Raw genomic sequence first — 24947 nt, forward strand, 5'->3', positions numbered from 1 at the left:
CAAATAGTTGAAAACGAATTTGGGGGTGGTATATACAAATATTTCACGTAAAATATGATGGATAATCTCAATGGAATGCATATCTGGGCATATAAGTAACTGTAATGATTTTGTCAAATGAAATAAGATGAGTAAACTAGAATGTCATTTTGTTGACTGGAAGAAGTCAGCTTACCAGTTGAAAAATAGTTTCACATTTTATTGGGTTTCCCTAGCTTCTCATTTATTACATAAATGCACTCTCAAAAAAAATCTTTGCCTTAAAAAAATCTTTGACTTATGAATTGTAGAAAATACTGCTAGAATTTCTGAGTATTATCAGTTCTTTTTTTGTATCTCTTGTTCAGGGTGCAACTGATTTTGACAGATGTATTGTTATGTTACTGGTATAACATGACACCTTTTTTCAGATGAACTGAATAAGAGTGATCTTGACAATGAGTAGATAAGACACTGTCAGAAAGCTGAAAAAAACATGTCAGTGTCCCAGTTATGACACAAATGCAGCAGAACAGACCTTACAATATCATTAAGTCAAGGTCTTTCCAACAATGCCCTTGAGAAGACAGAAAACAGCATTGCCCTTAAATATTATCACTTAGCCACAAATATAATAAAATAAGACAAAGTGGCATTTGATGAGTCTGTACTGTGTGCTTATATTTGTGTGTGGATATCTTTAATATAGTGCAGAATGAAAGAATTTTGAGATATCAAAAACAATTTTTCTGAGCCAAAAACCCATCTAACTTCAACATTTTAAGCATACCGTTAACAATGTTGATTGGGAAATGTGCAAAGTGATTACGTGTATATTAATTATAATCTTTTTTTCTGATTTTTTTAGGGAATGAGAAGAAATAGCCTTTAATAATAAGAGAAAGTTAGGATTACATTTAAAAATGTGTTTCTAGTTCATAAATTTTGTAAACAGATAAGTAAAGACCAAAATGGAATCAACTCCATGTGTCAGTAGAGACTTAGACATTTAGTGGTTTTATTTTCCCTTATTATGACTGGCCTGGAGCTGAATTATACAGAAAGTCCCTGACTTATGATGGTTCAACTTACAATTTTTCAGCTTTACAGTGGTGCAGAAGAGACACATTCAGTTTGAAACCACACTTCGAGTACCCATACAATTGTTCCGTTTTTCACTTTCAGTATAATATTCAATAAATTGCCTGAGATATACAACACTTCATTTTAAAATCGGTTTTGTGTTAGATGATTTTGCCCAATTGTAGGCTAACGTAAGTGTTCTGAGCGCGTTTAAGGTAGGCTAGGCTGAGCTATGATGTTTGGTGGATTAAGTATATTAAATACATTTTGTCTTAGATATTTTCAACTTATCATGGGTTTATTGGGATGTAACCCCATTGTAAGTTGGGGAGTATCTGTATGTGCATGTGTGGGAGTATATATAATGTGCACCCGCTCTCTCTCTTTTTCTTTCTCTCTCTCTATATATGCATTTAAAATGCTTTAATGGGAAATGTATTTATCCTTAGAATGACTTTTAATATCTTTATCTCTAGGATCAGAAGTGGTTGATCTTGATGGAAAAAGTTCCCTTCTCTACAGATTTGATCAAAAATCCCTGAGCCCAATAAAAGATATTATTTCTTTGAAATTTAAAACTATGCAGAGTGATGGGATTCTACTCCACAGGGAAGGGCCAAATGGAGATCACATCACGCTGCAATTGAGAAGAGGAAAACTCTTTTTACTTATTAATTCAGGTAAAACTGTTTGGTGAGGTACTTGAAAAATCTGATTATTTAGATATTGCTTAGGTAACCCTATGCTTGTATAACTTATCTTTTAACAGTTGAGGTGCCTTATTCTCAGATCCAAGGGCTTGAATATGCCAATATTGCTCTTTCACTTAAAAAATTGTTCATTTTTTGCAAACTGCACAAAACCCTCATTTGATGTTTTTTACATAGCGCTGATAGAGCTACGTAGCCATTTTTCTAACATCATAAAGGAAGGGATGGATCATTGAAAAATGTTAAGGCTGTAAAAATAATGAGGTTGTAGCAAAGATAAAGTTTACATAGAAAATGAGCCTGCAATGGGGTAATAATAATAAAAGGAATTAACAGTGGAAGAAATTACAACAAGGTTGAGAGACTATTATATTCAAACTTCAAGTAAATCTATACCAGTGTTTGGAATGAGATGCCTGGAAGGAGATTGCAATTATTCTGAAAGATCCTGGTCCATAACATAAAAACTTTTTTTTTTTTTTTTTTTAACTGGGAATAATGGTACCATTATTTGTGGTTATTTTTCTTCTTCTAAGGTGAAGCTAAGCTGCCCTCCATTCCTGTTCTGATCAATCTCACCCTGGGCAGCCTGCTAGATGATCAGCACTGGCATTCGGTGCTCATCCAGCGTTTGGGCAAACAAGTCAACTTTACAGTGGACGAGCACAGGCGTCATTTCCACGCACAGGGAGAATTCAATTACCTGGACCTTGGTTATGAGGTGTGATGGTTATGTTTCAATTAATACAGATTTTATAAGGTATATGTAGTTTAATCTCCCAAAAGAAAATACTCTATAGAGAACCCACCTTGTACGGTAAATAACAGAACTGATGAAACATTTCCCAAGGTGGCCTAACTCATAGTAGCAGGTTTGGGCATAGAACACTTGAGGCTTCATCTTTGTCATCATATGTTAATTTATTATTGTGCAGCAGGATCATCTCGTTTACCTGAAATATGTAGTTACAGAACATCACATGGAGGAAATCTTTTCCACCAAGAGATCTCATTGCCACAAGCAAATATAGGATGTTTGTATGATTTCTTTGTGTTCTGTGATTACTTTGAAGTTCTGTGGTCTTGTGAGCAGTGTAGATTTATGGGGAGAAAGTAACAACAAACACATTGATTAATTCATTAACAGTTGATTCAGATGCACATATATCAGTGTGTGGCCAGAAATGTATATAAAATAAAATGTCATTATAACTGGCTATGTTATTAAACAGATCAAGTTTTACCATGATATAAGGGTATTTTCCCATCAATTAATAAATATCAAAAACAGATGGGATTAGCAACTTGTAAGAAAATAATCAAGTCCTAGTGTGAAGGAAAACTGAATGCATACTAATTTGCTTTAAAATCTGTATCTTAATTTTTTTTGTGTGTAGGGTGATGAAAAATTGATCTGTGTATTATGACTGCAGCTATAGTTTCTAATCATAATTATTTAAGCAGATTATCAGAAAATCACTAAACAATATTATTGATGCCATTTTTCTTTCTAAGATCAGCTTTGGAGGGATTCCAGCACCTGGAAAATCAGTGTCATTCCCACATAAAAATTTTCAGGGATGTTTAGAAAATCTCTATTATAATGGAGTGGATATCATTGATTTGGCCAAGCAACAAAAACCACAGATCATCACTACGGTAAGAGTGAGGGAATGAGTAAAACTTACATCTTTTCCACACAATAAAATTGCTCCGGTATAGGTTCCCACTTGATATAATGTTTTAGAGATTACTCTTTTAAAAAAACTTTCTCTGATTGGCGATATGCATGTAAAGGATTGATTCTATCTGAAGGAATTATAATTCACAGGGCATACTTATTTTATTCTTACATGAAGTGAAGCAGTTTTTTTTTCATGGTTGCTATTTTAATTTTGTTGTGATAATATTGTATCTCCCAGGAGTCAAATTTCTTTTGCTCTGTAATTTCCTTAATAAGCTATTCCCTGACAAATTCACTAGATGAGCATACAGTTTCTGGAATCAGATAACATTCATGTATATTAGGGAGACATTTGAAAAACTTGTATTTTGCCATGGTCATTCATGACAAATAAAAGAAACTAATAGGCTGTTACAACATTGCCAATCTGTCCAAATCGCAATGTTGGCCAGGCTGCATTATCTTCTAATTCTATGGGAATGTGGCAGAATTTAAATATAACTGTCTCGGACAAGGCTCAGTCAAGGAAGTAGCACCACTATGAGTATTATGAACAAGGGATCAATTTTAGGACTTGGGCCTTAACAATTGTCGGGGGAGCTAAACAGTGAAGGCAGAAGTTGGAGGATCAGAAAAGTCTTTAATTCTGCCTGAAGCAATGGTGTGTGTAGGCAAGTTGGAGACTGCAGACTGTTTCAGCCTATGAAGGAGGCTCCTGAGACAACTTTGGGAGTTGTTGCCTTTGGGTAGCCACCGCCCCTGGGGATGGGCTTGAGCTTGCTGTTGGTCAGCTGGGCCAGATGTAGGGAAGAAGAGGTGGCACGGACTGCAGGGAACAAGGATAAGCTGGAACAAACCACTGTTTCTGTGATCATCCTTCATTGCACATGGTCACAAAAAGACCTTCAGAGCAGAATGTTTTGCTGTCATTTTACTTCTGACTGTCAAATATCACCCAAGCTCCCTCTTTTGGCTAACTTTTACCTAGAAGTAGACAAGGAAAGGGATTTTGGGAAACATAGTTTCCAGCTTTACCAGGTTTAAAAAGCAGACACACTGATTCGAATGAATTTCTTTCATTGCTTAAACTTCAAAATATGTAAATTTAAGCTCATGTTGTGTCAGCAAATCCCAAAGCACATCATGAGAATATTTATTGTTTACATAGTATTTTCCCCCTAATTCTCTGTGTAAATTGGTGGTATTTTTATATAATCATAACATCCGGCAAGATTTTTAAATAATTTTTTTAATAAAAAAGTGATTTAAAAGGAAAATAAAAATATTGTAGATATTTCTAGAAACGTCTCATGCAAAGAACACCCATTCTTCTTTGGCAAGAGGATCTGCTGCTGGTAGAGTAATAGGCAGCTATCCAAATGAAATATAAGACCAAAGTGTAGGTTAATGGGTACAAAAATACGATTAGAAAGAAGGAATAAGTTCTAGTGTTCAGTAGTACAGTAGGGCATCTATAGCTAACAAGAATTTATAGCACACTTAAAATAGCTAGAAGAGAAGATTTGGAATGTTCCCAACACAAAGAAAGGATAAATGTTTGAGGCGATGGATCTTCCAATTACTCTGATGTGGTCATTACACATTGTAGGCATGTATCAAAATATCACCACGACCCCATAAATATGTACAAGTATTATGTACCAGTAAAAAAAAAATAAGACCAAAGTGCAGCTGATAAAATGTTTTCATTTTTACTAGGTTTGATAGTCTTATAATTTCTTTACATTATGAGTTAGTGTATGGGTTTGTGTAGTGTGTTCTTCAACTTTTATTTCATTTATTAGAACAAGATATTTGTGTACAACAAAAGCTAATTCGCTTTTCTCAGAATCATAATATAGCCAAATGTTTTTGTTTGACGAAGACCACATGTTTTACTTCCAATGTGTACTCTTCTAAAAATAAAGTTGATTTTATTGAATTTTCAAATCCATATGAAACCTGAGGAATGGGGAGATCACAGAAAACGACTGAAGAACCTTTACGATATATGGCGAGGATTTGGATTTTCATGTTGATAGCAAGTTCTTGTTGTTTTAAATCGAGGATAATGTGCAATTGATAAACAGCCTGTGTAAATACTTCAAATTCTAGTTACTAATGTGGTGTGAATACCATTCTGAAAGCTTTTTCTTCTACTTTATTCTCAGGGAAATGTGTCATTTTCTTGTTCACAACCACAATCTATGCCTGTGACTTTTCTGAGCTCCAGGAGTTACTTAGCACTGCCAGGCTCTTCCGGAGAGGATGAGGTTTCTGCCACTTTTCAATTTCGAACTTGGAATAAGGCAGGGCTTCTGCTATTCAGTGAACTGCAACTGGTTTCCGGGGGTCTCCTCCTCATTCTTAATGATGGAAAACTTAAGCTGACTCTCTACCAGCCAGGAAAATTACCCAGTGACATCACAGCAGGTAATAAATGTATTCCCCGAGGCAAAGCATATGGATTTGAAAGATTTCATTATCTCTGTGTCCCTTCTCCACAAATTTTATGCATAACCCCAAAATTTAATATTTGTTTAATAAATGAATGTTCGAGTTAATAAGATTATCAGTACTCTTCCTTAGAGGAACTTGATTCCAATTTTCTTTTAAATATGGTTCCAACACTAGCAGCTCTTATGAACCAAAATGATAGTTGTGGGGGAATAGAAATTTCTTTTCATGACTCTCTCCCGCTCCAGATAAGCCAACATATCCTCATTTTGGAAAAAATGTGGAAGACTTTGAAATAGACCAAAAAGTTATCTGGGTGTCCTTTAGTAGAAAACTAGACTTTGCCCATTAGTCTTATCTAGTCTATGGGAGACAGGCAGAGGTCTTTGTGGGATCTACATCTATATCTCTATAATAGTGTGCAACATAAACTGAAAAATTTAGGCAAATTGACTTTACTTTGTAAAGAGTTAAATACATTTTGGGGGGATGCAAAGATTTATGCAAAGTTCCTCTTTTGGGTACCAAATGAAATTCTCTCCACTTCTGGGCAACACAGTATAGTTTTAATGATTAGAAGTAATATAATTAGGGTGACTATATGAGTGTCTGGAAAATGAATGTCCAACTTAAGTCTTGAGTGAGGGATATTTTTGTCTTTTCATTAAAATTATATAGTTCTCAACAAGTGATTTCCATCACATTTTTATGTGTATACAATAGCATTGAAGCCAAATAAAGAGCTGAATTTGGGGGAGTCCAAAAATGTATGCACAGTTCCTCATTTGGGCACCAAATGAAATTCTTTCCACTTCTAGGCAATATGGTATAGTTTTAATGACTAAAAGTAATATAATAAAGATCACATTGGGTAAATTGGTACATTAATTTAATAAATGATCTTTCAAAGCAATTTAAGGATGCCATTATACCACTCCTCTATAACCAAAACTCATAGAATATGACTCGGAGAGGGGGAAAAAAATTAAAATCAGTTGGAAACTAAATATAAGAAAAATAAGTGTACAAACGAATATAAAAATGCCTATTCTTTATATATTTTTTGTTGTTTTTCAATATCAATTTAGTTTAAATGTGGAATTGAAAATTCAATATTAGTGATAATTTTTTGAGAGGTACTATGCTGTGGCTTTTTATGTAATGCTCAAAATGTGGTAGAATTGCAGGCTAGACAAAAGGAAATAAATTAATCAGTGTCAGATTAATAATTAATAGGCCCCTAAAATGAGGGTCTAAATATGTAAGCTTGCCATTAATGTGTTGTTTATTGTGATGTATTTGATATTTTCTGAAGTGGTTATATTCATATCCTAATTTTCAACATCTTAAAGAAATTGCTTAAGTGCAATATTACTATAGTGAGCTCCATGAAGCTAGCTCACTTCTAACCACTTTACAGGCATGTATAGTTGATAAATTACTAGGTATAAGTCTGTGTATAATACCATGAGTGATTTAAAAATCTCTACATTAATGTTTAAGTTCGTTTGCAATATAATCCATTATGATATCATATGACTTCATGTGATTATTCTCATAGCTAATAATAAGGTTAATAGACTAAAAATGAACGTCAATATAGCAAAATTGTTATGCGGCAGATAACACAATTCAGCCTTGACTTACCAACTCTCTCAACTCCTATTTTTTCAAGTCTCTTTCAAAATGTTATGTTTTTCTAGTTTCTGTGAACCAAGTTCATTTTGCATTTGAAAATAGACTACTTAAATAGTAATTGGGTGGGTGATCAGTTTGTTTTTCAATAGAAGATTTTCCACTTACTTTTCACTAGTACAATATTCAATAATTAAACCAGTTGTCAGAAGGTATTATAATGATTCTTTCAAGATAACCATATACTTATTGATGGATTACTAGGACATTGTACAAATCTTTCCATTATATAAGAATGGATTAATTTTTCTTAGCTATTGGAGATATAAATTATAAATCTTCTATGTTTGAAAAACTCAAAAATTTTGTATCTTCTACAGTGGAATTAAAATTAAATTGTATTGAGAAAGAACTGAATTGTGCAAATGTTTGAACTATCAGGCTAAATTTTTAATGTGATGTACAGTTTTGCAAATCATCATTTGGAATTATTCAAAAATATTATGTCAGCTTAAATTGGTTTTTGAAATATTAAAGATATTATATTAGCCTAAATTGTGAAACATATTAGCAGTACTATAAAATCCTTCATGATACAAAATATTTTTAGTCCTTGTCACCTTCATAGATGTCAAAGCAAAAATCATTCAGATGGCATCCAGGACCCAATGAACTAACTATACAGTTGTATTTTCTTATTTAAAACAAATTTTTTATTGTCAAATTTGAGATTTCTGCTATGATTTTAGCATTTCTGTTGCTGCTTTTACCTAACGGTAAAAATCAAGCCTGTAAACAAGCCTCTTGCCCAGATGGGCGGGGCCTGGCAGAGACAGGCTTGTAGTATTTGTGATGTTCCTGCATTTTTCTTTTTCCAGGTGTTCTCCATTCTTGTGCACCTGGCAATGGAGCAGCCCTCTGGATTTGCTTCACCCAGGAGAAACCATTTTTTAAATTCCCTCTTTTCGCTTTTACTGCTGAAATATTCCTACCTTTCAGATTGTAAACCTGTCACCACTTAAACTCCTGCTCTCCACTAAAGTGATGGGTAACAACGACCTCCATATTTTCATCTTGACAATAGCTATCTAGTGATCTGGATCCTTAATTCTAGTTAGTGACTACAGTTAGAGGATGTAGGAATGTCTGGCACTTTCAGAGCACTGAAATACATTTGGAAACAGGCAAAACCCTTCGGTTGCTCCTTGAGTAATAGCCTACATATAATTGCCTTTTGCGCCTTTGCACAGCACCACCCATATATGGCAGGCTGATTTTTTTCTTTGTACATCGTGCCCTATGGATGCCTGTTATAGTCTCCTGAGAGGGGGTTGGCAGCTAAGCTGTCATGATGTTTCTATAGCAATTCAGGACTGAAACCAGAAGATTATATATGCGGGAGAGCATATATCAATCTTTTTCCTTCTGATGTATTTTGCATGTTTATGTGGTTTGGGTCAGAAGGGAGAGAGAGAGATAAAGAGAGAGAGAGAGAGAGAGTTAGTTAGTTCTGGTACGCAATCTCATTTTCCCCTCCTACCTTCAGTTGCAAATAATTCCATTTATTATTTCATTTTCCATTTTCTATTGGAGTTGCCAATGTTTTCCACCCAAAGACCACAATGAACATACCTGGAGTTAAATAAGTTGGGTTTATTGCTTATTGCAGCAGGGAGAACACACACCTTGGGAACCACAGGAGTTGTCTCAATACAAGAGTATTAGGATCACTTATAGGATTTTGGATTTTGTTAGCTGATTTGAGGGAGATTTCAAGGAAGTGAAAAATTGTTGTAGATTAATGCTGTCAAGAAGTGAGGGTAATTCTATGATTAGATTTCTTTGTAAATCTTATTAGAAGGATAGAGGAATGATACAAGACTCAAATTATAATTGGTAAAAAAAAAAATCGTTCATTCATACTATCAGGAGAGGAAGAAGTTTGGTGTTTCCGTGGTTTGCATCGAAGCCTTATTTTTATCACATTTCATTATTGTCACAGAGTGACCCTGTCTGATGTTGGTGTTCTGTGAAATCATTGATGTTTTACTGAAGACCAAGGCGTACTTCTGGGTACCAGCCCCCTTCTTACAGCACCAAGGCCTCAGTGATGGTGCCGGGCCAGCTTCTAGCTGTTAAGGCTTATTTTTCAACAATTAACAGAGTTAATTGTTTAACATGAGCAAAAAAATAAAAAAATAAGGGACCACCTGTCTGGTAGACAGAGAAGACTGTGGGTCATGGAGTCAAACTCAGCTTTCTGTTTTGCTTCAGCTTCTTACCAGCTGGATAGTACCTCAGGCAACTTGTTTATCCTCCCTACATTAAATCTGTGGTTAAGATGAGAATAATAATAGTTGTGGTGAAGATTAAATGATACAATGCATAGAAAGCTCACTGTGCCTATTATGAATAAGAGCTCCATAAAGTTGTTATTATTATACCAACATGCTCCTTTCCCAGACTCAAAAGTTATGAGTTATAGGAGTAGAATATAGAATTAGCCTTTAGTTACATAATACCATAAACAAGAAAAAATTCAAATTCTAAGATTCCCTCTTCTACTTCCCCTCTTTCAAGGTAGTATGGCCTTTAAAAGGGGCTCACCTGCCATCAGTCCTAGAATTGGAAAGTTATACACTTATAAAAAAATAGAATCTAAATTAAAATGATGTAGAATTAGTGGAAATGAATTAAAGGGTCCCTTCATGATTTAATTTGAGTAATAAATCCTGTTGACAGGTAATAAGTCTCATCATAGGTAAGTGATGTCTATTACAAATGGGCTCAGAACAGCTTTCTGAAGATTCTCCCACACACATGGCATAATTTCATAACCTGCTAGTTAGATGAATACATTTAACTGTGTCAAATTACAGAGTGAGTTGGCTTGGCAGTCTTTTGTTCTTAATTTAATTTTGGGTTCTATATGAACAGTAGGCCTCCCCACACTTTGGACAATCCTGCTGTGTACCTAACCAGCAGTTACCCAGAGCACTGCCACTCCCAGTGTGGTCCCTGGACCAGGACCGGTTCAGTGAAATACTTGTTACTGATGCTGACGAGATGAGTGTAAATATGGCGATGAAACTCTTAGAAACTGTTAAAGCAAAATGGTATTACTGCAACATCTAAGCAGTAGTAGACTTGTATATTATGTCTTTTTAATTTAACTTTGTGGTAATTCATTTTGATCATATTTTACAAGTGTCGATTTGCAATAGATTGAAAAATAAAACGTTCATCCCCACAGGTAGTTTGAGAAGCACTGGTCCAAGACTAATGAAAAGCCTAGGATGAAATAACAGAAGTAGACTGGTGTATATAGGGTTTTGAGAACAAGATAGGAGGAGACACATGGAGGACAAGTGGGTAGACTAGGGAGAGTCTGCACATATGATGATAAGTATATACAGAATTTTCACTCCAGATGTGTCCTCTTAAAGGAAGCACTGGATGACAAATCTGGGACATTTGATTTATTTTAGTTCAATCCCATACTGTCAGGAATTACATAACTCTATTCAGTCATCTATTTCAGAGTCCACTCATAGAAAATGTGTCCAAAAGTATCTAACCTACATTTTTCATATTTCAGCTTTCAAGTCTTTCCCATTATCTTTCACAAACCAATCCGGAGTTGGATCTGGGAATTTTTTTTTTTTTTTTTTCTCCATGAATGTGATATAAAGGGAGCTTCCGTGTCCTGGCTAGAATTTGTGTTGGACTAAATATGTCCAGGGCAAAGAAATGTAATCACTGAAGGGAGCTTGGATACATTTTCAATCTGAAAGCATGCAGTAGAAAATAGCTCAGGGGAATAAAAGAAATGACATGTAATATCAGAAAAGAGGTTCATTCAATATCAGAAAATAAATCACATATTATAGCCCAAAAGAGGCTCTGTGGGCTTACTAGAGTGCTTATATTTTTGTTTACTAATTTGATCTGCAGAATCCTACAGAGTTGACCATTCAGATGGATGTAAACCTGACTGGTAAATCCACGTGGAGATGCCTGGGTTTCACATCTCTGCTCAGGATTTAACCACAGGGCTTCTTGTAGACTTAATTCCCTTTAAGAGGAAAAGGTTATGCATTCTCATGGATTTATAACACTGTTTCTACCTTAGGAAGGACTAGAGATTATTTTTTAGAGGTGGTAAGAATACGTTGATTTTTTATTATAGCAACTTTTGATTTTATATATGTATTATGTATATATGTATGTGTATGCACACACATATACATATATATGTAAGCTTAGAAAATATAGAAAAATATTTAAAAAATGGAAAAAAGCACAATTTTCCTTTAAGAAAAACATACTATTTCTAGCTAACAACATTTCTGTTTAGTCCTTTCCCATATTTATATAAAAATTAAGAAGATAGTTAGAATTGTATGTAAATATGTAGAGAAAGAGGTAGTTGATTCTCATTATTTGTAATAGTTTTGTCTCACTAAACTAGGGAATGCCGAACTCATTGCTCCCAGGGGAAATACAGAGTTAGTTAGCTTCCTGCCAGCCTTTGATGACAGCATTTTTTTTCAGCCAGTCAATAGATAATCTTGTTTTTTCTGTGTTTGTGTTTGAAGACGCCTCATTTAGTATATGTTGTTGATTCATTGACATTGGACCCGTGGCCTACAATGCTGTAACTCATGCCTGAATGAAGCTTATACAGCACATGAACTTTCTCCAAAAGACACATCACAACCTTCTTGCACTTAGGCACCCTAGACAACACTTCAGTACTATGCTTGGGGGCCACTTTAAACTGCAAAATCACTGACAAACTTATAAAATTCAAAGAAAACATGTTTACACTATGAATGCTAGAACAATAGGGAAGAGCATTGCCCTGTTTGACCTCCACGGGAAATGTGCACTGGGCAACACAAAGTCTTGTTGCTCTGTGCATGTCCTCAAGTGACTGAGAAAGCTCCTCCAAGTATTGATTTGGGAGTTATAAGTTTTAGCAATCAGTCAAATTCTCAAATACAAAATCTACAAATTGTGAGGGTCAGTTGGGTGTATATGGTTTTACATACTGCTTTATTTTTTTACCTTTATATTATACCTGTAAACTTACACTGTTTACTAATAGTCTCTTCAAATATTTTTATAATGACTGATGATATAGTTCGCTAAATAGTCTATCAAAATATCACAAAAAGTGACTACACAAAAGTGCAAAATTGCAGGTAAAGCATTTTGTTGGGTATAACCTAGAATTTTAGGAAACATCTGTACTCTGCCTAAACTCTTCCCCTCAACAGGTAAATTACATTGATGGAAGTTGAAAGTCAATCTAGGCCAAATAATTGAAAGGTTTCAATCATTCGAGGTTGTCCAGGTTAGGGAATTTTGTAAAGCAGCATTTTCCACACAGAGCATGCTGATTTCCTATTTGTTTTCCTTTTCTCTCTTTCTTTTTTTAAAATTAATAGATGTAAATACCATAGCCAATTAAGTGATGTGTATATTGCTGTTTCTAACCAACTGCTGATAGTGTCCACTATAGAGAGAGAATTCTTTACCCAGTTTCATCTCCCCCAGGTGCTGGATTAAATGATGGGCAATGGCATTCTGTCTCTTTGTCTGCTAAAAGGAACCACCTGAGTGTGGCAGTGGATGGCCATGTGGCTTCTGCTGCTCCTTCGCTGGGACCTGAGCAGTTTTATTCAGATGGCACCTATTATTTTGGAGGTAAGAAAAGGGGTTAGATTAGATGGGCATATTTCCATTAGTACCCCCATGTCTTGGGGAAGTCATCATGTGTCAACCCATGTTAATCCTAAGGAATAATTTCTCACTTTCTTGGAACATGGAAATGTTGAGTGGATCAAGATGAAAAGTTATGACCTAAAATGCATTTTTCCAAGGTGGACTTCTGTTTACAATTTCTATAATTACATTGATTTTAAGTAGGCCACCCTCTTCAGTTCTTACCTTAAAACCTTGTTATATTTTCCTAGTGTTAAATGGTCCTTATATGTCTTCCTTTGATTTTATGGGCTGATTTAATTGCAGTATTTTCCTGATAATGCCTCTTAGCTCCTTCAGAGCATCCCTGTTACTTCCCCATTGCCTAATACAGAAGGACAATACTATGCCAGTGGACAAACAATTTAACTTAATTAGCCATAGCAACCTATTCTCTGTGCTAAGCAATAATGCACTGATACATTTGATGAAATCCGGGCATCAGCCATCAACACCAGGTCATCTCCCTTAGAGAACAAAAGCTAATGAAGCATTTACCTGCCTGGTGGATGTTTGATTGAACTAAAAAGCTTGGGGAAAAAAAAAAAAAAACCTGTGAAATGGAAATGAATCTTTATCACTGGAAAATTAAAACAAAATGTTCTTTGTCATTAGAAATGCAAAGTCGTAAACCTGTCAGTAGTAAGGCTCACTTCTAATTGTGACTTGAGGTGTTTCTTGTATTAGCATTGTTTTCTTGTTGTTCTGTTGCATTTTAATAGCTGCTTCTGTCTGGAATCATTTTTGAAGTTGATAGAAGGAGCCCAGTCTTTATTATTCACCAGTAAAATACACTTTCTTTCCTAAGAATTGACAGTGAACACACAGCCCATGAATCAGTTCATAGGATCTTAAAAGCGCAGGAACAAACAAACAGAAACCCTGCGTAATCCATTACTGTGAATGGCTGCTTAGGGCCAACAATCTTAAAAGATATAATTGCTTCCTTTGCTGAGATTTGTTTATTTCTGAACCTGGCTGTTTATAAAACCTTTTGGAATAAATGATTGATTTTATGACAATCCATAGGAACACATTCTTTTAATAAATCGTAAGATATATAGAACAATTTAACCAAGAGCTTTCACTTCAAAGGAAAAGATTTAGAAGCACTAAAAGAGATAAGGAAAAAAATCCAGGCATATTGTTAAACGATGCAAAATAAAAGACTGGATAAAAGTGTTTATAAATCATGAAAATAGAATCATCATTCTTAAAATATTTTACGTCCTTCATATTCAGGTTTAACAATGCCTAGCTATTTTATGTAAATTTTTACTCTAGTGGTTGCTTTTATTCATACTGTAATATTATTTTATAGTGAAATATATCACATATGTACTCTGTAATTTTGCTTGTTTTTATTAGGATACATATGATCTATACTATCTATATTTTTAAAAAAGATTTTTGGATAGTTTTGGATTTACCGAAAAGTTGCAAAGACATTTAGAGAGTTCCTCTGTATACTGTATATCCAGTTTCCTCTATTGTTCACATCCTACATCATACATACATTTTAATCGTTAGTAAACGGTTTTTCTTAAGTGCATAGCTACACATGCATTCCTCTGCTAAAGAAAGATTATCAAAGCACATTTGTCCCTCTAGGATCATATCTTTTGATGTCCTAGGTAAACACTCTCCTGAATTAGAGGTTTATTCTTCCCTTCGTGTTCATTATAATTTTACATCTATTATGATGTTCCTAAATAATATACTGTGGAGACCTCCACAATAAAATTCCAACTTCAAGGCTTTTTAAACAAATAACAAATCTCAAGTTTATATAGGTATCTCTGTTTATTCAGTTATCTTCTCAATTGATGTTCTTCCATACCGAAAGATGCTTGACCTTCTTATGAGATTCTACTGGTCACTAAATACGTGCCCCGCAAAATGCAGGCCACCCTAACATTTCCAGGGCTAAAAGCAAGGGTTCAAATGAAATCAGGAGACTTGCTGTCCAGCTCTTCCCTGCTCTGCCCAGCCTTGTGCTTCCAGGGCCTGGTTGAGGAGGTCCATCTTCGTGGATGGAAGTCTGTTTAGGGCTTTTGGCCTGGAAATTCTGGATTATGAGAGTGACCTGGAGGGGAGAGGGTTCCAAGCAGGCACATCTTCTTCCCCTGTGAGGCCTTCTGGGACTACAGGCAAAAGCACGGCTGGAGAAGTGCTAAAGTAGGGTCCCCTAATATGCAGGACTGGCACGGGGACCCTGATTGCCTGGGTGGTACTGGTAATGGTGTGACCAACTCTTCCCTATTTTAGGTGAAAGTCCTGCATCCTGGTAACAGCTCCTTCTCTCTCTGGGCAAACTGACAGTTGTTCACTGTAGAAAACCTTTTGTCCTATGCAGATGAGAGTCCCCTCTATCACTAAGATCTGTTTTATCTAGGTGGAAGGCGTTTCTTAGGTAATTAATTCTTTGGCCAGTTTATCTTTAAGTGAAAAATTATCCCATGCTCTGGGACACATCCCATCCTTTCTTCTGTCTAAATTCAACTGCAAGTTTCCAGTTATCTTATCAGAATACACTCAGTCTAACCTGGCTGCAAATGAGTGCTCTTTTCTAACAGTCCGGGTTATAGCTCCACCCTTTGCCAGTCTTGAGAGTGGCTGTCGTATTGGGAGAGTGGGCTGCTCCTGAACTAGCAGCATTCTATATATGTCACACCAGATTTCCACTACCCATCCATCACTTTTTATTTTTTACTTTATTTCCACCCTCAGATGAGTGCTTTTCAGAAAGTCAGACTGCATTGTGGTGCATTGTGTTCAGCTTTTATCATTTATAAATTATAAATTTTTAATCTAGGTTCTCTAGAATAAGGATGGCTGAGTGTCTAATGTCTGTAAATTCCCCTATAGAATCTTTGTGCAATGTATAACACACCACGCAGCACAAGCTGGGGGTACTGACCATGAGCAAAATTCTTACACGCCCCCTCGCTTGTGCAAAGCAAACATTCTCCATCCAATGAACTGACTACACCACCATGAAGTCTAACCTGACATCTCATTTCTGGTACGGTGACATACAGTGATAATTTATCTGTTATCCTCAGAGGTGTTTAACATGCTGACTGCCTCTAGTAATGGATCCATCCATTAATTCAGCATTAAGTATTCTCCAGAAAGCTTGCTATTTTAGGACTTTCATCTCAAATTGGGTTCAGTGCTGAACTTCTCTCTGATACTGCATTATATTAACTGTGGTTACCTCTTATCATAGACTAATGGGGACTAACCTGGGTTGAACCCTTCTTTGTTCTTAGAATCTCTTTTTTTTAAATTGAACATTGTAGCTGGGAATATGAAGTGCCTTGTGATATGTTGGTGTGCTTTCTATAAAGTTCCATGATCTTTCCTTGTGACTCTGGGTTTGTTTAGTTTTGTTTCCTATAGGCATATTGCTCAATTTATTCAACTCTGAAATAGTTTGAGATGTGTCAGGAAACACCACCTGGAGAAAGGGAGATTAGCAGAGTTGTTTATATTCCTGGCATATTGCAGTTGCTTCGAAATATTATTGAACTATTATCCTTTCTGTTTTTATCCTAACATTCTTAATTGGTTAATAAGTCATCCAGAATACATACGATGATTATGGAAACTATATCTTATACTACAGAAGAAATTTAAGCACTAGAAATGTGTGTAGTACCATGTCCAATAAATTAACACTCAAAAAGCTTTGATCACTTTTTTTTGATCTATTAATATTAAATTCAAAACTTCAATGTCTCCATTAGGTTAAAATATAATGTTTCAGTGGCCTGATAGTGGTTTTAAATTGGAATGCTGGTCTTCACTTGCCATGTAAATGTATTTTGTTAGGAAAAACAAAGCATGAAGGAAAAATATTCTCAGTCAAATAATTTAATTATGATGGAAATTCCCAGATAGAAAACTAGCATAGATTATACAAGAATTAGGAAGTAGTGTCTTATTCGTTTTTTGTTGTTGTTGTTCAGGTAAATGCAAGTCTTATTTCTACTTTCTTTCTTTTTTTAATTTCAAAATATTTAGAGGTACAAAAGTTTTTATTATATAAATACCTTGTATAATGCTTAAGTCAGGGTTTTTGGTGTGTCTGTCACCAGAATAGTGTTCATTGTACCCAATAGGTAAGTTTTTATCCCTCAACCCCTCCCAACCTCCCCTCTTCTTGATTTCCCGTGTTCTTTATATTTCTTTGTACCCGCGTGCCCCCATCATTTAGCTCCCACTTATCAGTGAGAATGTATAGTGTTTGGTTTTCGATTCCTGAATACTTCATTTAGGATAATAGTTTCCAATTCCATCAAAGTTGCTGCAAAAGACATTATTTCATTCCTTTTTATGGATGAGTAGTATTCCATGATGTGTGTGTGTCTATGTTGTGTGTATGTGTGTGTATATATATGTGTGTGTGTTTATCTATGTATATATATATCACATTTTCTTTATCCACTCATGAATTGATAGACACCTAGGTTGATTCCACATCCTTGCAACTGTGAATGAGCTGTGATAAACATTTGGAAAGGTGTCTTTTTTTTTTATAAAATGACTTATTTTTTGGGAGGATACATACCCAGTAGTGGGATTGCTGGATCAAATGGCAGGTCTACTTTTAGTTCTTTGAGGAATCTCCATACTATTTTCATAGAGGTTGCGTTAATTTGTAGTCCCACCAACAGAGTATAAGTGTACCTTTCTCTCTGCATCCACCCCAGCATTTATTGTTTCTTGACTTTTTAGTAATGGCCATTCTGATGGGGGAAAAGTGGTATCTCATTGTAGTTTTAATTTGCCTAGGTGCATCATGGGACCTTGGCAAGTGCCTGGGCAGGTCACGGGACCTGGTCCACTGTTGGGGGACCTTTTTGTGGAGTGGTAAGCTGGTCCCCAGGCTGCTGGTGGAACCTTGGGTAGGGGACTAAGTGAGTCCCTCTCCACGGAGGCGGGCATTTTGGAAGATTGGTCTGCCCAAGTCTCCCAAGGTGGTGCCAGTGGCTGCTTGACAAAGCTATCTAAGTGGTGGCCGCAGGTGTCAGGGCTGCGGGCATTTGCTCCACCCAGGTCTAGATGTGATGGTAGTATGTGGTGTTGATAGACTTGTGGCTAGTGGGTCCATAGTGGAGAGCTGGACTATAGGTGTGGTGTTGCATGGTGCCATAGGGGCATGGACCTGTTCACTGCGCAGGGCTGGGGGATTGTTCCACTGGCTATTGTGTGGGTGTGCTAGCTGGCACACAAGCCCAAGAGACATGGCCTGCCTCACTGCGTGGGGGTCTCCAGGGGTTTAGAATTATGCATGGTGCATGGGACCTGGGGGGCTTGTTCTTCTGGTTGGTACATGGGACCACAGGGGCGTGGCCCACCGGCAGGGTACAAGTCTGTGGGGCTGTGGCCTGGTGGTCAGCACACAGGGCTGCTTGATGTCTGGGGCTCTCTCCTCACACAGGTCCCACTGGGGCTGCTACTGTGTGACCTCCTGAGTGATGTCAGTGCCCACTCTGCTCAAATTCCCTGGTGGGAGGTGCGCCTGGCTCCCAGTCATAGGCCAGCCAGAGCATCTGCTCTCCTTGCTCCCTTCCCAGCCAGCAAGGGGCAATGCAGGGGCAGTTGCAGCAAAGCCAATCCTTGTGTAAGACCACAGAGTCTCCAGACCTGAGAGCTCAGAGTGTCCTCAGCTGCGGCAATCCAGGAACAGAGGCCAGAGGGTCCCTGCTGAGCCTGCTCCCCGGTGAAACTTCACTATGCAGTCTCCAAGCAGCTCCTGAATCAGCACAGAGGCTCATGGTGTGGTGGGTGGCCCCCCACAGCTCAAGTTGCAGTGCCCTTGTGGGGAGTGTGGGGGCCCTGGGCCTCTGTCTCTTTTGTTCCTTCCCCATATATAGGGGTCTCCCCCAGGTACTTTCTGTTCTTGGTGAGTGAAACTCTCTGTCCCTGTCTCCTTCATTCTGGGTATCTCCCATCACTTCTCTGATGATTCACAATGCTCTCTCCAAGAGGTTCCATCCATAGGTGGGCATCTGCTTGCAACTTTTGATCCTCTCCTAGATAGCAGTGTGTACCGGCTGCTTCCACTCACCATCTCAGCCCCCAACCCATTCCTTATTTTTTGAAATTGTAATAGTGATTGACAACCATAACAGCAAACAAAGGTTAATGAAAAAATAGAAGCATAATATTAATATATATTCATACTCCATAAAATTATTTATTTCATTTGGATAGAAAAACATTTCAAAAATCATTAACCCCCAGACAATAATGGTTAATATTAAAATTATATTTCTTTATTATTTAAATAATTTTAAACAAATCTTAATTGTTAGAAAAAAATCAGTATAAATAAAATATTCTCTTATGAGGCAAAGCATAAGTAAAATCAAAAGGTGAAATGTTTTTGACATTAAGCTGTTAGAATTTATTAAAATACTTGTGTATGTTGCTCCTTTGTGTATAGAAAAATATTTAATTAAATGAAGTTGGTAATTTTATTCCATGTCATTTAACTCCTTTTCCAAATAGCTTTAAATATAAAAGCTTTTCACCATTATTGATGTATCTTTTCTGTGGTGAACATTTTCATCCTTTATGTTCTTAGTCTTACAGTCTGAAAGACTAAGTTCCCATGTTTATATTACATACAATTGAATACTGCTGGCTGGCATGTTTAGGATTCTGGAGCTAATATGTATATTTTTAAAATGGGAATCGAGCTGGTATCCTTGCACATGATTATTGTAGTACTAGTGACTTCCTATGCATCCTATGTAAGGGAAGAAAATATACTCTGCATGAATTGCAATTTGTAATTTAGATCAAACTAATAATGACTGTAGTTGGTTTATTTCTCTCCTTTAATATAGAAAATAATCAAATAACTATTTCTTTTATTTTTTTTAATAAAGTGTTCCAGGATACTGCATCCTGATTCATTATGATGCATACTGGTTTTACTTTGTTTTGTTTTTATCAGGTTGTCCTGAAAAAAGCTTTGGATCCAAATGTAAAAGTCCACTTGGTGGATTTCAGGGATGTATGAGACTCATTTCTATCAGTAACAAAGTGGTAGACCTGATTTCAGTTCAGCAGGGGTCCCTTGGGAACTTCAGTGACCTTCAGATTGACTCATGTGGCATCTCAGATAGGTAAGGACAATCTCACTTGTTTATTTTGACCTACTTTCAAACTTTTGGCAACAGATGAAAACATACATATACACACACACACACATCTATATATATTTGTGTGTGTGTGAGTGTGTGTGTGTAAAGTAAGTGATTATTCTCTCCTCTTTCCCATCCTCATCTTTTCCACAGGAAATAGATTGTATTTACATTAGAAATAAGAAAAATACATCTTTTGTTTTATGTGTCATATTTCAAATGATAAAATTTAGAAGACAAGCGGCTGTGTTGTTTATATGTACACATCCTACCAAAGATAATGTTGATGCTGCTATAATTTTAGATGGGTATAAATATATCAAAAATATGTTATTAATATATTAGGACACCTGAAGAGTAAAGTTTATCATCTTGTGCCAATAAATCCAGAGACCTATCTGGTCAGTTATCATACTGGCTTTTGCTACCCTGACAGTGGAATAATATTTTCAAAGGCAGGGAAATTTAACTGGTTGCTATTTTTCTAATGTGCTTCTTTAACAACCCATTAACATCTACTCTGCAGGGAAAATGTATTATAAAGGAACTTTTCCTTTAGAAAAGCTTGGGGCTTATAGCATTGATCAAGGTGTAAGCAGGATCGAATAGTTTCAATAGGAACATCAATAGAGGACATGGCAAGGCAGGATTTGAGAGTTAATTGTAGAGGACAAACAACTTGAAAAATAATAATTAATAGTTAACAATAATTAATAACTGTGTTTTGGCATGGGCACCTATAGCTGAGTAATCTTGCCAGTCATGCTTTAATATCAAAGCTGTTAATTTTAATTATTGAGTTGAATGGAATGTCATCACCATTACAGATTCAACAATTTTTTAAACAGTGTGACAAAATTAGACTCTACCCTGTAGGTAGTGCTCAATATGTATTTTGAATAAATACATAAATTACAGCTTCAAAAGTAACTTTTTTACTTGTGTGAAACATTTTGTCAACATAAAGACTCATCTGTTTATATCCAATAGATCACTTAGTAATGCCTGTTAATCCTCTTTTGAACACCGATAGATACTGTATTATGTCCAGAAAAAAGTAATAATAATCATACTTAGCAATAGATTACAAGGACATACTTTCCTTTTCACAAATATTTATTTATTTAAAATAATTGGTAGAGAAAACAATTCTTTCTATAACGAAAGATGACACGTAAAGGGAAAATTTAGACAATAAAATTCATTTGGCTTGATTTGGGGATTAAATGACTTCTTGATACGTTCATTGTGACCTTGTCCATGGTTACAACCACATCAGCTCTGGAACCTAAAACTGGGTTGGGGAGGGTGTGCAGCAAAGCTTCCTGGGTCTGGTCTCTCAAGGTGGGGCTCACTCACAGAGGAAGAGAGTCCTCAAACCCCCAGTGGGTAGCAGCCATCAGGGAACCAGTAGGGAAACTCAGCATCCCCAGTGTAAATGGTAGTGCATGTTGATGATCTCAGACTGCAGACAATTCTTTTGGTACAAGTAGCTTCACCCTTTCTCCTATGTGGATATGTTCTGGAGCTGCCGTTTTACACAAAGACTGCATGTTGCCTACTTCCTGGATGTGCACGCTTTGTGTAAAACAGAGGATGGTACAGTACAAATGGAGAATACATCATCAGTACCATACCTTAAAAGAGCTTTTCAGAAATAGCAAATTATGGATAGATTTTGACTATAAATATTTCTTTAAAAAAAATCCAACCAATTTTTAGGCTAACAGTAATCCTAGCAACCTTCAAAAATATAGCAAAAATCAAGGTAACATTTGTATACCTTTTAAATTTCCAAATGTATCTCTAAACCCTTTGTCTTATACTCAGAAGAAAATATATATCTATTTATCTTTGTGTTATGTGCTATACCTACTGACAGAGTTTACAAAGCATCAAGTAGAGTCTTTGGAAAAAAATGTATACCAGGCCCTATGCTAAGCACTTAACATGAATTGGTATTTAAATCAATCCTCACAAAATCCCTTAGAGCCAGTTTTTAATAGTATTTGTTCCTTATAAGTATGGAAATAGATGCACAGAGAGGTTAAGTGAGTTGGCCAAGATGACACAGCTAAGAAAAGGCTGAGCCCAGCCTCAAATCCAAGCACTCTGGTTCCAGGCGACGCCATGCGGCCTCCTTGGGTGCAAATTAACATTTATGGTGGTTAATATTTAATTTATGCATAATAAACATATCATTTAATGGTTTAATAAATTACAATTTAAAATAAGCAGTATGGCCGGGCGTGGTGGCTCACGCCTGTAATCCTAGCACTCTGGGAGGCCGAGGCGGGTGGATTGCTCAAGGTCAGGAGTTCGAGACCAGCCTGAGCGAGACCCCGTCTCTACTAAAAATTAGAAAGACATTATATGGACACCTAAAAAAATCTATATAGAAAAAATTAGCCGGGCATAGTGGCGCATGCCTGTAGTCCCAGCTACTCGGGAGGCTGAGGCAGTAGGATCGCTTAAGCCCAGGAGTTTGAGGTTGCTGTGAGCTAAGCTGACGCCACGGCACTCACTCTAGCCTGGGCAACAAAGTGAGACTCTGTCTCAACAAAAAAAAAAAAAAAAAAAAAAAAAATAAAATAAGCAGTAACATTAAAAACATATTAAAAATCTGACAGGAACTTAAATAATGCAGGGTTTTTTTTTTTTTTTTTTTTTACTGTAACTGACTTTAAGTGGGATCGAACTTACATAAAGGTGTAAACAGAAACACACACATGCTCACACTGACCGCATTGCTATTCATGTACCCTGCACATACATGCACTAATATGGTCATTGCATGCAGTCTCTCTCACACATGTACATACTCATGTGTTCACACACATATCCAAAATGTCCTCACAAGCTCATGCACCAGCCTTACACATATTTACAAAACTCCTTACATGTTAATCCATGCACACACATGCTCACACTCTGCACACACCTTCACCATCCTGACACACTCCCACACTCATAAGGTCATTCCCCGCTCCTCACATACCCATATCATCCATACACACACACACACAGCTAGGAGCCCTCACCTGTCCCCTGTGGACCTATAGTGGGGAGTGGCCCTCAGTCTGGTGGGTAAGGGCAGAACTACAAAGGCAGCGGCTCTTCACGTCCCCGTGTCTGGGGCTGAAACTCGGGTGGGCTGGGACAGGACAAATGGCTATTAAGACATCAATACTTACTAAGTTGTTCGACCTAAACCATGTATTGGATAAGACTGTTACATATATCGTTTGATACCAACTTTTTTTTTTTTTTTTTTTTGTTGAGACAGAGTCTCACTTTGTTGCCCAGGCTAGAGTGAGTGCCGTGGCGTCAGCTTAGCTCACAGCAACCTCAGACTCCTCGGCTTAAGCGATCCTACTGCCTCAGCCTCCCGAGTAGCTGGGACTACAGGCATGCGCCACTATGCCAGGCTAATTTTTTCTATATAGATTTTTTTTAGTTGTCCATATAATGTCTTTCTATTTTTAGCAGAGACGGGGTCTCGCTCAGGCTGGTCTCGAACTCCTGACCTTGAGCAATCCACCCGCCTCGGCCTCCCAGATTGCTAGGATTACAGGCGTGAGCCACCGCGCCCGGCCGATACCAACTTTTTAAGAACAAGAACACCAACTGATTGGGGAAGGCCACCATCTCAGCCACCAGTAGACACCACTTACCCTTCCCCAAGCTCAGTGGAGGACGAGGGTGTGGTCTGTGCCTTGACTGAAATGACACCCAGGCTGCAGAGACCCCCAACAAGAACTAAGAGGCTGCTGTGTGACAATGTCCCCTTTGCGACCTCGGCAGGCCAGCACCGGTCTCCTGGCATCCTTAGCCTCAGCCCTTGGACCTCCATGCTGTCCTCCCAATCTGTCCCTACCGCCTGGCCCTCAGGTTGGGCCCCCAGCCTCCATCTTGTTTTCCTCCTTCTGCCTGATCCTTGTCCTCCCTGCAGCAGAGTCTCTGCCCACAGCCCCCTCCCCTCCCTCTCCTCTTCTTTGCGGAGCGCCCGAGCTTGCCCTTGCTGCTCCTGTTTGCCTCAGGTGGGGTTTGGTAGTCAATGTTATCCTAGCATTCATAGGTACCTAACTTTGTTTAGCTTCCCTAAATGAGATAATGTAACATAGATTTTACTTTAACATCATAAATTCCAACCTTTACATTGAATGAAAGTCTTTTGAAATTTAAATTGAAATGGACAGGGGATCAGGAGAAATACAAATCTTACACATCACTTCGGGTTTGGGTGTGGTGATGTATGCATTTGTTCAAGTTCACAAGCAGTGGTAATAATGGTGGAAATGTTTACGGAAAAGCTTTAGTGGCTAGAGAAAATGGGTTAATGAATTTCTCACTTTGTATTAGAATGACTAGGGAGAAGACAATTGTTTAGAACATTTGGTGAGAATGAGTGCTTCACTATACGATGTAAATTGCCCGAGGTTACTAGCAAACATTACTATATAATGA

At 37.1% G+C, this 24947-nt stretch overlaps 1 protein-coding gene across 8 annotated transcripts in view; it reads left to right on the forward strand.

Moving 5' to 3' along the window:
• CNTNAP4 (contactin associated protein family member 4) overlaps positions 1-24947 on the forward strand; it is a 237728-nt gene that overhangs the window by 132481 nt on the left and 80300 nt on the right. For 5 of the 8 annotated variants that reach the window (XM_069456618.1, XM_069456620.1, XM_069456623.1 and 2 more), the window contains 6 exons: positions 1539-1742; positions 2309-2493; positions 3288-3431; positions 5628-5889; positions 13111-13260; positions 20291-20462. In XM_069456618.1, coding sequence (XP_069312719.1) covers positions 1539-1742; positions 2309-2493; positions 3288-3431; positions 5628-5889; positions 13111-13260; positions 20291-20462 — 1117 coding nt within the window. The remainder of the gene's footprint in view (positions 1-1538; positions 1743-2308; positions 2494-3287; positions 3432-5627; positions 5890-13110; positions 13261-20290; positions 20463-24947) is intronic. The other 3 variants (XM_069456625.1, XM_069456622.1, XM_069456621.1) reach the window with 3 other exon arrangements.

Source organism: Eulemur rufifrons, chromosome 23 (assembly GCF_041146395.1).
Source record: "Eulemur rufifrons isolate Redbay chromosome 23, OSU_ERuf_1, whole genome shotgun sequence".
Taxonomy (NCBI): Eukaryota; Metazoa; Chordata; class Mammalia; order Primates; family Lemuridae; genus Eulemur; species Eulemur rufifrons.